This window comes from Sander vitreus, chromosome 4, assembly GCF_031162955.1.
Source record: "Sander vitreus isolate 19-12246 chromosome 4, sanVit1, whole genome shotgun sequence".
NCBI lineage: Eukaryota > Metazoa > Chordata > Actinopteri > Perciformes > Percidae > Sander > Sander vitreus.
The window spans coordinates 32,627,674-32,640,876 of NC_135858.1; the positions used below are offsets into that span (position 1 = coordinate 32,627,674).

Consider the following 13,203-nt stretch of genomic DNA (forward strand, 5'->3'; position numbering starts at 1 on the left):
TGGTTTATATAAACAAATAGGCTTGTGTTTCTGTGTGTGTGGTTCTGTAACAGAAAGTACAGCAATACAGACTGTTTAGAAAGGATAATTACAGACCAAAAGCAAAGACAAACCTAAGCTAAACATAGCCATCTACGAATAGCATGCACAGAGCAATGTTAATGTAACTAGAATGCAATGAGCTATCAATTAAAGATTAGCAAACACAAAGGCATTCATGTAACCTATATAAATGACAGTCATACAAATTCTAACAAGCATTTAAACAAAATAAACAACACACAGCAGTAGTTACACAGCTGTCAGGGGTTGTGGCAGAATACTAACAAGGAAATACAAACAGACATAGTGTTAAGTACATAATATCTATCTTCTGGACGACTCGAGGACTGACCACACGCTCTTCAAGCTGCAAAAGAAATAATGAAAAATAAAAATTCATTGCGAAGACTTAAGCCGGTTCATACCAGAGATTTGCAACATTCTGACACCTGACAGTTTACACCAATGCTACTATACGAGACAGTATATCCTCTTCATAGCAACGACTCTCTGTAGACCTACTTCCATTTGAACTTCCAGCTTTTTTGTAGCTGGATATAATTTGTAGCATATGAATGAGGATAGTTAATAATGTCCAGTAGTGATGAATTGGCAAAAAAAAAAACAAAGGGTCATATGCATTATTTTTCTATTTTTTATTTGATAGAGCATCTGGAGAATGGCATGAAATGGGGGGAGATAGAAGTGATGACATGCAGCAAACAGGCCACCGATTGGATTTGAATGCCGGCCGCTGCCAAGGACTCAGCCTAGATGGGGCGCACGCTCTACCGGCTGAGCTAGAGGTCGCCCCACATAACATAACAGACAAGAGATCCCCCTCTTTTGTCCATTTCTCCCGTCTAGTCAGCAGTTCCATCGTTCAGGGGAGTTGGTGTCACATTTAATCAGCCAAACATTAACTATAGAGACAGCGTGTCACCAGGGGAACGGCTGATGATAACACTGTGCTTCTTGGAAACAGGTGAGCTACAGCTCATAGATATACAGTGTATGTTTCCTTAGTAACACTATTCTCTTGATAAGGGAAAAGAGGGCAGATGTAACAGTTGAGGAAAATTAAAAGTATCCTTCTGACTCTGCCATTTTTGACCAGCTGACAGTTTGTAACTGACTTGACCAGCTGACTTCGCTATGAGCTAATTGGCTGTTCAAACAGGTGACGTGCCTTACATTCTAAAACCAGCCAATGACGACTTGACAAGCTGAGTCGCAGGCGTCACCATCCGACTGCTGCAACGTTCTAAAATGTTTTTTCCTCGTTGCAAATCTTTGGTGTGAGCTGGGTTTTACAGTCTACACTAGTTGTATGCTTCATTTGGTTTTAGGTTACAAAATTGGCACTTTTACAATCTTTTAAACAATTCCAATTTACATCTACATATGTCATAGTGCTTCTCTATGTTATTATAGGTTGTTACCTGCAACACAAGGGTGGATGTATTCTGTATCAGACTGGTCACCTTAAGGGAAAAAAGTAGAAAATTAGTCAAAGTTGTATCATGTGTTCAATAGCCCATCATATTTAACATACTACTATAAATGACTATTCTGATAAGCGTTCAGGTTACTTGGCTGGTAGTAGTCGTAGATCTTGACCACGGCTGGCTTCAGGTTCTGCACTTGGTGCTCCTGTATGAGCTTTAGTCTGTGGTTGATGCCTATGTCCTTCGGTAACTGTTGGAAGAAAAACAGACGACATGATCAGTAACAAATCTGGAGAGAATCATCTCTTGTTTGTCACTTTAAATCCCTCTCACCTCCCGTATGTACACCAGAACATGATCCTCCTTTTGTTCAACACGATCTACCAGCAGGGCACGTTTGAGCTGTGAGGAGACATTAATCAGCTGTTATCATGACAAATGATATCAACAACAACTGACACAAATACTACTCAGTTTAAAGTTACTGTAATCACTCACCATGTTCAAAGACTCTGGGTCTGGGACAAATCCAGAGAGCATTTTGATATCCAGGATAACCATGTTTGTACTGGACTCCTTTCCACTATATCTGTAATGCAAGTACCATAAAAATATGATGTCAATCTGGTGCTTTGGAAGGCTCCATTTACCGTTTGTTTGAGCTGAGTTTTAGCTACCAAGTTGTAGACATTCCTCCCCTGTCCATCCACCAACAGTTCCATAGTTCAAACTGGTAGATGCAGAGGATCGTTTGCCAAAAACTTCAGTATTTGTCAATGTCGTGGATCTGCTTGTTGATTACTTACAGGGACGTTAGCTTCAGACTGAGTTTGGGTCTTTTGCTGGTGCAGTCGGCCTCTAGTTTGACCTTAACACTGAGAGTGGTAGCATCAGCAGGAGTTGGTATGTTATAGACAACAGAAATCTAAACAAGGAAAGTAATTAATATTCATAAAAAGTGAACAAGAATCTCAAGAATTTTCTTTGCTCAAGTTGGTTCAAATGTACAGTATGAAGCATCAGGATTGGTGGTTTATGTACATCAAACCACTGACCTGTATTGCAGCACATGCAGTGCCCTTCACCTCCAGGCTGTACTTTCCCGTCACGTCCTGCAGCTGCTTCTCCTGGTAGAGCAGTTTGTTGTTCTGATTCACATCAAACATCAGCTGGCCACTGGGAGACTGGACCGTCACTGTGCTTGAACCCTCTGGACTGAACACCAGAGTGGAGTAGAGAGCCAGAGCCTGAAGAGCCACCACGGTGTCCTACAACACACACACACAAAAGAAAATACCTAATACTTTGTGCTTAAATTTATACAAATGTAAATGTTCTTTTGTTTACACCTGTAGCAGCTTTCATATGTAGGAGTTCACTTTTATCAATATCAGGTCTCTTCAATTGTTGATTGTCATACAGAAATCAATTAAGAAAATTACCATTTAAAACATAATAGTATGCTCATTTTGTTTTATTTGTAGTTAATGGGCTAAAACAATGTCATGGTATGGTTTAACTGACGCTAAACTGTTGAGGTATCGGGCAGTGTCGCTGTCCTGTGAGAACTATCCATGTCTAAATAACGCGAGTTTCAGTTTTAAAATAAAGTTTGAAAGATAAACTGAAGGCTTTAGCAATTTTTCATAAGTGGATAAAAAGCTCCTTTACTTCATAAGCTAAATACAACATCTAACGAAACATTGAATTGAAGAAGCAGAAAAATGCATTGTCACAAATATAGAAATAGGGCCGTTTTTCTTGTGCTATTGTTTGGGCTTAAAGTCACAGCTAAGCCATACATTTTTAAATAACTTTGTTCATCTTACTTGTCCCAGAAGAGATTACTGTACGTTTGACTCAAAGTCCAGCTTAAGCCTGTCTGGGCTGTACCTGTGTGGAGGAGAATCCTCCATAATACAGGTGCTGGTCATATAATTAGAATATCATGAGAAAGCTGATTTATTTCAGTAATTCCATTCAAAAAGTGAAATTTGTATATTATATTAATTCATCACACACAGAGTGATATATTTCAAATGTTCATTTCTTTTAATTGTGATGATTATAACTGACAACTAATGAAAATCCCAAATTCAGTATCTCCGAAAATTAGAATATTACTTAAGACCAATACAAAAAAGGATTTTTAGAAATGTTGGCCAACTGAAAAGTATGAACATGAAAAGTATGAGCATGTACAGCACTCAATACTTAGTTGGGGCTCCTTTTGCCTGAATAACTGCAGCAATGCGGCGTGGCATGGAGTCGTTAAGACTGTGGCACTGCTCAGGTGTTATGAGAGCCCAGGTTGCTCGGATAGTGGCCTTCAGCTCTTCTGCATTGTTGGGTCTGGCGCATGACATCATCCTCTTCACAATACCCCATAGATTTTCTATAGGGTTAAGGTCAGGCGAGTTTGCTGGCCAATTAAGAACAGGGATACCATGGTCCTTAAACCAGGTACTGGTAGCTTTGGCACTGTGTGCAGGTGCCAAGTCCTGTTGGAAAATGAAATCTGCATCTCCATAAAGTTGGTCAGCAGCAGGAAATCATGAAGTGCTCTACTTCCTGGTAGACGGCTGCGTTGACCCTGGACCTCAGAAAACACAGTGGACCAACACCAGCAGATGACATGGCACCCCAAACCATCACTGACTGGAAACTTTACACTGGACTTCAAGCAACGTGGATTCTGTGCCTCTCCTCCCTTCCTCCAGACTCTGGGACCTTGATTTCCAAAGGAAATGCAAAATGTACTTTCATCAGAGAACATAACTTTGGACCACTCAGCAGCAGTCCAGTCCTTTTTGTCTTTAGCCCAGGCGAGATGCTTCTGACGCTGTGTCTTGTTCAAGAGTGGCTTGACACAAGGAATGCGACAGCTGAAACCCATGTCTTGCATACGTCTGTGCGTGGTGGTTCTTGAAGCACTGACTCCAGCTGCAGTCCACTCTTTGTGAATCTCCCCCACATTTTTGAATGGGTTTTGTTTCACAATCCTCTCCAGGGTGCGGTTATCCCTATTGCTTGTACACTTTTTTCTAACATCTTTTCCTTCCCTTCGCCTCTCTATTAATGTGCTTGGACACAGAGCTCTGTGAACAGCCATCCTCTTTAGCAATGACCTTTTGTGTCTTGCCCTCCTTGTGCAAGATGTCAATGGTCGTCTTTTGGACAGCTGTCCAGTCAGCAGTCTTCCCCATGATTGTGGAGCCTACAGAACTAGACTGAGAGACCATTTGAAGGCCTTTGCAGGTGTTTTGAGTTAATTAGCTGATTAGAGTGTGACACCAGGTGTCTTCAATATTGAACCTTGTCACAATATTCTAATTTTCTGAGATACTGAATTTGGGGTTTTCATTGTCAGTTCTAATCAAAATTAAAAGAAACACTTGAAATATATCAGTCTGTGTGGAATGAATGTATACATTATACAAGTTTCACTTTTTGAATGGAATTACTGAAATAAATCAACTTTTTCATGATATTCTAATTATATGACCAGCACCTGTAGTTCTGCTGGCTAGTCAGCCATCTAACGATGCGGCTGGCGTAGCCCAGGTCTTCAACAGTCGGAGAGGCACTGAGTTTAGCCAGCAGCACGTAGGAGCTGATCTCCACAGACAGAGAGGCTGACGTTTCTGTTGCTGTCTGAGACCAGTCTAGTCTTTTGCTATGACAATTTAAAATATTTGCTGTGAAAAAGGGTCCATGCCACAGACCTTATTTTGAAACTTGAACTTGTATGCATTTCTTTGCAACACTGCAATTTTTACAAAAGGCCATTATTGGAGAGTAACGCTGATTGTTGAAGGGCATAAAATAGAAGTGGTAATAAAATACTAGCAGACAGAACAATGATGGCTGATGAAACAAAAAGATTAACAGTCTTCTCAAAATACTTGAGCTGTATTGTATGTGTCTGTAGGTTAAGATGTATGGACTAAGACTTTTTTCAAAGGTTTTTTTACAAGGGTCATTTGTCTCAGCCTGTTCACCTGAGTTGGTGAGGGTTTTACATATTATAAAACAATATATTTGCTAAACTTTGATTTCCAACTGCTTTAGGAGATGGGATTTGTAGATTCTCCAAGAGTCTGATATAGTTTAGATATTATCTAAAGAACACTTTTTGCTTTTGTGACCGCATTTCCACACTAAGCTGAGCTGCACAACTTCTGATCTTTGGATAAAACACATACCATAAATACACAGCAGAAAGATTAAACAGTGGAAAAAGTTTAACAAAAGACCAGTTTCAAGCGGGACATTAACGTCACTTTATTTAATTGGCCATTATGCATGTATTTCACTTCAGACACAGTAGTTACACAGCTGTCAGGGGTTATGGCAGAATACTAACAAGGAAATACAAACAGACATGGTGTTAAGTACATAACATCTATCTTCTGGACGACTCGAGGACTGACCACACGCTCTTCAAGCTGCAAAAGAAATAATGAAAAATAAAAATTCATTGCGAAGACTTAAGCCGGTTCATACCAAAGATTTGCAACATTCTGACACCTGACAGTTTACACCAATGCTACTATACGAGACAGTATATCCTCTTCATAGCAACGACTCTGTAGACCTACTTCCATTTGAACTACCAGCTTTTTTTGTAGCTGGATATAGTTTGTAGCATATGAATGAGGATAGTTAATTTCCAGTAGTGATGAATTGGCAAAAAAAAAGGGTCAATTTGTTTGAATTTTTTGCTTCTAATTTTTTTTATTATTATTATTGATAGAGCATCTGGAGAATGGCATGACAGGGGGGAGATAGAAGTGATGACATGCAGCAAATAGGCCACTGGTTGGATTTGAACGCCGGCCGCTGCCAAGGACTACATGGGGCGCACGCTCTACCGGCTGAGATAGAGTTTAGGGGAGTTGGTGTCACATTTAATCAGCCAAACATTAACTATCGAGACAGCGTGTCACCAGGAGAACGGCTGATGATAACACTGTGCTTCTTGGAAACAGGTGAGCTACAGCTCATAGATATACAGTGTATGTTTCCTTAGTAACACTATTCTCTTGATAAGGGAAAAGAGGGCAGATGTAACAGTTGAGGAAAATTAAAAGTATCCTTCTGACTCTGCCATTTTCGACCAGCTGACAGTTTGTAACTGACTTGACCAGCTGACTTCGCTACGAGCTAATTGGCTGTTCAAACAGGTGACGTGCCTTACGTTCTAAAACCAGCCAACGACGACTTGACAAGCTGAGTCGCAGGCGTCACCATCAGACTGCTGCAACGTTCTAAAATGTTTTTTCCTCGTTGCAAATCTTTGGTGTGAGCTGGGTTTTACAGTCTACACTAGTTGTATGCTTCATTTGGTTTTAGGTTACAAAATTGGCACTTTTACAATCTTTTAAACAATTCCAATTTACATCTACATATGTCATAGTGCTTCTGTATGTTATTATAGTTTGTTACCTGCAACACAAGGGTGGATGTATTCTGTATCAGACTGGTCACCTTAAGGGAAAAAGTAGAAAATTAGTCAAAGTTGTATCATGTGTTCAATAGCCCATCATATTTAACATACTACTATAAATGACTATTCTGATAAGCGTTCAGGTTACTTGGCTGGTAGTAGTCGTAGATCTTGACCACGGCTGGCTTCAGGTTCTGCACTTGGTGCTCCTGTATGAGCTTTAGTCTGTGGTTGATGCCTATGTCCTTCGGTAACTGTTGGAAGAAAAACAGACAACATGATCAGTAACAAATCTGGAGAGCATCATCTCTTGTTTGTCACTTTAAATCCCTCTCACCTCCCGTATGTACACCAGAACATGATCCTCCTTTTGTTCAACACGATCCACCAGCAGGGCACGTTTTTCAGAGCTTATGGTAAGAAACGCTAAAACGTTTTTAAAGTGATAGAAAACAATGATTACATACTGTGAAGCTCTCTGGAGGCCTGAAAGCAATTTAAGTGCATAAATAAGTGTTTATAGGAACTTCTGCTAAGAAACCACATAAGAAGCTCTGTGGAGGCCAAAACGCATCTTTCTGCATAGAGACATTTGTAAAGGAACGTCTGCTAAGAAACCACTGTAATGCTGTTTAAGTGACATAATCAGGGTTAAAACATCATAAGAAGCTCTGCGGAGGCAAAAACGCATCTTTTCATAAAGACAGACGTTTAAAGGAAACGTGCTGAGAAACCACTGTAATGCTGTTGAAGTGAAAGAAACCGTGTTTCACACAATTTCAATGATTTTTGCATATAAACATGTTTTTTCAGAGCTTATGGTAAGAAACGCTAAAACGTTTTTAAAGTGATAGAAAACAATGATTACATACTGTGAAGCTCTCTGGAGGCCTGAAAACAATTTAAGTGTATAAATAAGTGTTTATAGGAACTTCTGCTAAGAACCACATAAGAAGCTCTGTGGAGGCCAAAACGCATCTTTCTGCATAGAGACATTTGTAAAGGAACGTCTGCTAAGAAACCACTGTAATGCAGTTTAAGTGACATAATCAGGGTTAAAACATCATAAGAAGCTCTGCGGAGGCAAAAACGCATCTTTTCATAAAGACAGACGTTTAAAGGAAACGTGCTGAGAAACCACTGTAATGCTGTTGAAGTGAAAGAAACCGTGTTTCACACAATTTCAATGATTTTTGCATATAAACATGTTTTTCAGAGCTAATGGTAAGAAACGCTAAAACGTTTTTAAAGTGATAGAAAACAATGATTACATACTGGAAGCTCTCTGGAGGCCTGAAAGCAATTTAAGTGCATAAATAAGTGTTTATAGGAAGTTCTGCTAAGAAATACCTCATAAGAAGCTCTGTGGCTGCCAAAACGCATCTTTCTGCATAGAGACATTTGTAAAGGAACGTCTGCTAAGAAACCACTGTAATGCAGTTTAAGTGACATAATCAGGGTTAAAACATCATAAGAAGCTCTGCGGAGGCAAAAACGCATCTTTTCATAAAGACAGACGTTTAAAGGAAACTTGTGCTGAGAAACCACTGTAATGCTGTTGAAGTGAAAGAAACCGTGTTTCACACAATTTCAATGATTTTTGCATATAAACATGTTTTTCAGAGCTTATGGTAAGAAACGCTAAAACGTTTTTAAAGTGATAGAAAACAATGATTACATACTGTGAAGCTCTCTGGAGGCCTGAAAGCAATTTAAGTGCATAAATAAGTGTTTATAGGCAGTTCTGCTAAGAACCACATAAGAAGCTCTGTGGGGGCCAAAACGCATCTTTGCATGAAGACAGTGTAAAGGAACTTGTGCTGAGAAACCACTGTAATGCTGTGTTTCAATGATTTTTGCATAATAAACATGTTTTTTAGAGCTTCTGGTAAGAAACGCTAAAACGTTGTTAAAGTGATAGAAACAATGTTTACCTACTGTGAAGCTCTCTGGAGGCCTGAAAGCAATTTAAGTGCTTAAATAAGTGTTTATAGGCACTTCTGCTAAGAACCACATAAGAAGCTCTGTGGCGGCCAAAACGCATCTTTCTGCATAGAGACATTTGTAAAGGAACGTCTGCTAAGAAACCACTGTAATGCTGTTTAAGTGACATAATCAGGGTTAAAACATCATAAGAAGCTCTGCGGAGGCAAAAACGCATCTTTGCATGAAGACAGTGTAAAGGAACTTGTGCTGAGAAACCACTGTAATGCTGTTGAAGTGAAAGAAACCGTGTTTCACATAATTTCAATGATTTTTGCATATAAACATGTTTTTCAGAGCTAATGGTAAGAAACGCTAAAACGTTTTTAAAGTGATAGAAAACAATGATTACATACTGGAAGCTCTCTGGAGGACTGAAAGCAATTTAAGTGCATAAATAAGTGTTTATAGGAACTTCTGCTAAGAACCACATAAGAAGCTCTGTGGGGGCCAAAACGCATCTTTGCATGAAGACAGTGTAAAGGAACTTGTGCTGAGAAACCACTGTAATGCTGTTTAAGTGAAAGAACCCGTGTTTCACATAATTTAAATGATTTCTGCACATAAACATGTTTTTCAGAGCTTATGGTAAGAAACGCTAAAACAAAGTGATAGAAAACAATATTTACATACTGTGAAGCTCTCTGGAGGCCTGAAAGCAATTTAAGTGCATAAATAAGTGTTTATAGGCACTTCTGCTAAGAACCACATAAGAAGCTCTGTGGAGGCCAAAACGCATCTTTCTGCATAGAGACATTTGTAAAGGAACGTCTGCTAAGAAACCACTGTAATGCAGTTTAAGTGGTAATAATAATGTTTTAACACATAATCAGGGTTAAAACATCAAGAAGCTCTGCGGAGGCAAAAACGCATCTTTTCATAAAGACAGACGTTTAAAGGAAACTCGTGCTGAGAAACCACTGTAATGCTGTTTAAGTGAAAGAAACCGTGTTTCACACAATTTCAATGATTTTTGCATATAAACATGTTTTTCAGAGCTAATGGTAAGAAACGCTAAAACGTTTTTAAAGTGATAGAAAACAATGTTTACATACTGTGAAGCTCTCTGGAGGCCTGAAAACAATTTAAGTGCATAAATAAGTGTTTATAGGAACTTCTGCTAAGAAACACATAAGAAGAAACTTTGTCAGGTGGCTACCTGACAAAGTTTCTACAAAAGTTCTGCAACCTTCACAGTGGACGAATGCAACTCTTTTCTCTCACTTTTTCAATCCAAAATCAACACCATTCATAGGCGCTGATGCGTTGCTGCTCACACTTCTCAATATTTTTTTGCTACTTACAACTTTTTTTTGCTGAACAACTTTAAATTTACAGGGTAGATAGACATTGGGTCATGGACCACACCTACCAAAAATTACACATGTGGACCACTAGCTTGCGCTATAATGATTGCAATGAAATTTGCAATTGCAATATCTCTGCCACAGTAAATGCAATCAACACGAAACTTCTGAACCAAATTTGGCGAAGATCGGCCATTCCCCTAATGGAGTGGTAGTAGGTATACAGTGGATTTATGTTTCAGTTGTATTTACTAAATTGCCTGATCAATAAAACTCATATCAATGAAATTGTATCATTACCACTACAAAGTCTACACAGTAGTGTCATAGATGTTGGAAACATAATATATAGTTTTTGGTCACAGGATAATGAATGTGCAAAGTTTAATCATGATGTTCTCATGAATCTGCATTTATCAGTATCAGTAGTCAGTATCAGGATCAGTGCACTGGAACACTGATTAGCTTTCATTCAATGTAATATGGCCAGTTCATGGCCTGGAAGACAAGAATCGTATGAAGTACTTTGGCATAGTTGTATTCACGTGTAGACTATGTTGAAATGGGGTGAAGAGTCACATTACTCAGCAAGACATTAGTGAATAAGTTGTTAATGGTGATGGAGATCATGGAATATGTTCACCAAGTTTCCCACAGGGTGATGTTAATGTGGTTTCTGTATGAATGGAGGACCAAATCAGCATGCCCAGACCATCAGTATTCACTTCATGGAATGGAACAATGGCTGGCTTTCATTCACATACAATATGAGCAGTTCATGGGTTATTTTAGAAGACAATACCAGTGTGAAGTATTTTGCCATAGCTGTATTTATGTTTAGACTGTGTAGGATGAAGGTGATTCACTTTACATTGAGAGTAGCAAGATGTTGTTGCTTAATATTGTATGTTATAATTGATTGTTTCACATCATTTGCATTTATATTTTTATCATCATAATGATCATCATACCAAATTGGTCAAAGTGAATCTTGATGGTTCCTCTGCTGATGACGGCACTCTGCTCATGACGGCACAGAACACACTGAACTGACTTGAGTCACTGAGTTAATGGAGTTGTTGGTACGGTTTGTCTTTTAAAATTTTATGAAAATGCTACAGTCCCCAAAACAATTTATGTTAATTTTGATAACAAAAGGATTGGCAGTAATTGGCAGTAATTTAAGAGCAAAATTTCCATGTTCATTACCTGGACTTGAAAATGCAACACCAATTGGTGTCACTCTCTCATTTCTCTCTGCTGTCCCCTGCGGTCAGTGGGGTTAAGAAGTTTGTTTATTGTAGAGCATTCTTAAAGGTGGTCGTATATGCGTGGAGGTGAACTGTTGACCGCTACGTTTGCAAAGGCGACGTACCGCAGACGCTCTCGCCTCCCTATATTTACCGACGTTTGCCTCCCCGCCACCAGGCTTCGGGTTCCGCTTTCGCGTGCTCCCCGGGGCGACTGGCATGGGTGGCTTGGGCCCCGTCATAACTGCTTGCAGTTCTAGTTTTTATTATTATTCTTCTCCGCCTAAAACTCCGACTACAGCCTAAACCATACATGGTGGGGGGTTGCCGTTTTCAGCCTACTGACGTTTGCCTCCCCACCGCCAGGCTTTGGGTTCCGCTTTCGCACGCTCCCCGGGGGGTCAGGGGCGACTGGCATCGGTGGCTTGGACCCCGTCATAATTGCTTGCATTTCTAGTTCAAAGTTTGTACTGTCACCTACTGGCGTTGGAGCACCGGTGGTCTGGCTATGTCCTCCAGAGGACAGGTCATGCCTTCGCGACAACAACTTGAAGTTTTCTTTTCCACAGTAGATCAACACACGTTATTCTTACTCCAAGCTTCTTCCCTTGTGAACACCTCCGATCTTCAGTCTTCACACACTACGCTCTGATCTGCACACTACTGTTTACCAACGGGAGAGAAAGCAGAAGCAAAGATGCCGGTCGGGCCTGCTAGCCCGGCTAGCTACCGGTGGGCTCGAGACAGGTGACAGTACAAACTTTGAATTTCAACGTTTTTTTCACAATGTCGGAGTTGAAAACGCATCTTGTTGTCATGTAAGGGCCCTGTTCATGTTGCACAGACATTTTAATTGCATTTGTGTCTATTAAGAGCAGTGTTTTTTCAGGTAAAAAGTAGTGTAACGCGCTACTACTGAAAATTTGGTAACGAAAAGTAGTTCCTTTTTCAATTTGGCGCAGCGGTACGTGATAGAGGCTGGTAGCAGAGCAATCATGGCAAGCAAGAAGCAGCTAACGCTAACTTTTGAGAGCGTTTTAAGCTTTGTGGCTTTTTGCTGGACAGCGCTCTGAGCGTAGAGCTACGTGACACATGCCACTACATCAAGTTGATACAGACATTACATATACACTAACACCGTGTAACGCTGATGACCTGCCTATGTGCATTCAATTGGCAGATTGGCGCCCACTGCAGCTGCAGGCGCCCTGCTTGCACCCCTTACTTCCACAATTAAATGGACCCGTTCATAATGAATTCTCCTTTAATATAGAGTAACATAATGAATGTTTAGTGTGTTGTCTAACAGCGTGGTGGCCATTTAGTACATCTAACAATTAAACCGGAAGTTGTAACTTGAGTATACATTGTCCAATCTGCCACAAATTTCACATGCTTGACGACAGTCCCGGCCTGAGAACATCTTAATGCCAATATTGATTCATAGTCATAAACCATTCTTTGTTGAACTTTAATACTTTACACAAAAGCAAGTAGCTGTGACTACTCTTCTGAAGTGATTTTGGAGAGGGAAATGAGGTAGTTAAATACACTGGTTGACTCACATGACACCATTGTATTCATATACTATCGTTGGTTGTGATTAATTGATCAACACTGATTGTGATTGGTGGTTAGCTGTGCATTCAGAGCCTGCATGTCAAGCACTAGCAACAAACTGTGTATACTTACTTATTTATACTTAAATCAGTGTAAATGAATTT

General features: G+C 39.8%; 1 protein-coding gene across 1 annotated transcript; it reads right to left on the minus strand.

The window, feature by feature from the left end:
* Window positions 1–303: 303 nt before the first annotated feature.
* LOC144516125 (ovostatin-like) lies at window positions 304–11,721 on the minus strand. Its single transcript, XM_078247325.1, has 12 exons — window positions 11,605–11,721; window positions 7,088–7,193; window positions 6,939–6,980; window positions 5,034–5,188; window positions 3,384–3,416; window positions 2,546–2,758; window positions 2,297–2,415; window positions 1,989–2,079; window positions 1,824–1,892; window positions 1,635–1,740; window positions 1,485–1,526; window positions 304–409 (listed from the first exon to the last, which is right to left on the minus strand). Exons 1-12 carry the CDS (start codon window positions 11,719–11,721, stop codon window positions 405–407), a joined length of 1,098 nt encoding a protein of 365 aa, XP_078103451.1. The 3' UTR covers window positions 304–404.
* Window positions 11,722–13,203: the final 1,482 nt, after the last annotated feature.

Bases quoted from the DNA above. Each gene is read 5' to 3' on its own strand.
- LOC144516125 (XM_078247325.1), bottom strand. From the start codon at position 11,721: ATGACGGGGCCCAAGCCACCCATGCCAGTCGCCCCGGGGAGCACGCGA. The intron at 6,981-7,087 runs GTAACCTGAACG...TTTTCCCTTAAG, and splicing joins CTACGACTACTACCAGCCAA to GTGACCAGTCTGATACAGAA. The intron at 2,416-2,545 runs GTCAGTGGTTTG...TTCCTTGTTTAG, and splicing joins CTGCATGTGCTGCAATACAG to ATTTCTGTTGTCTATAACAT.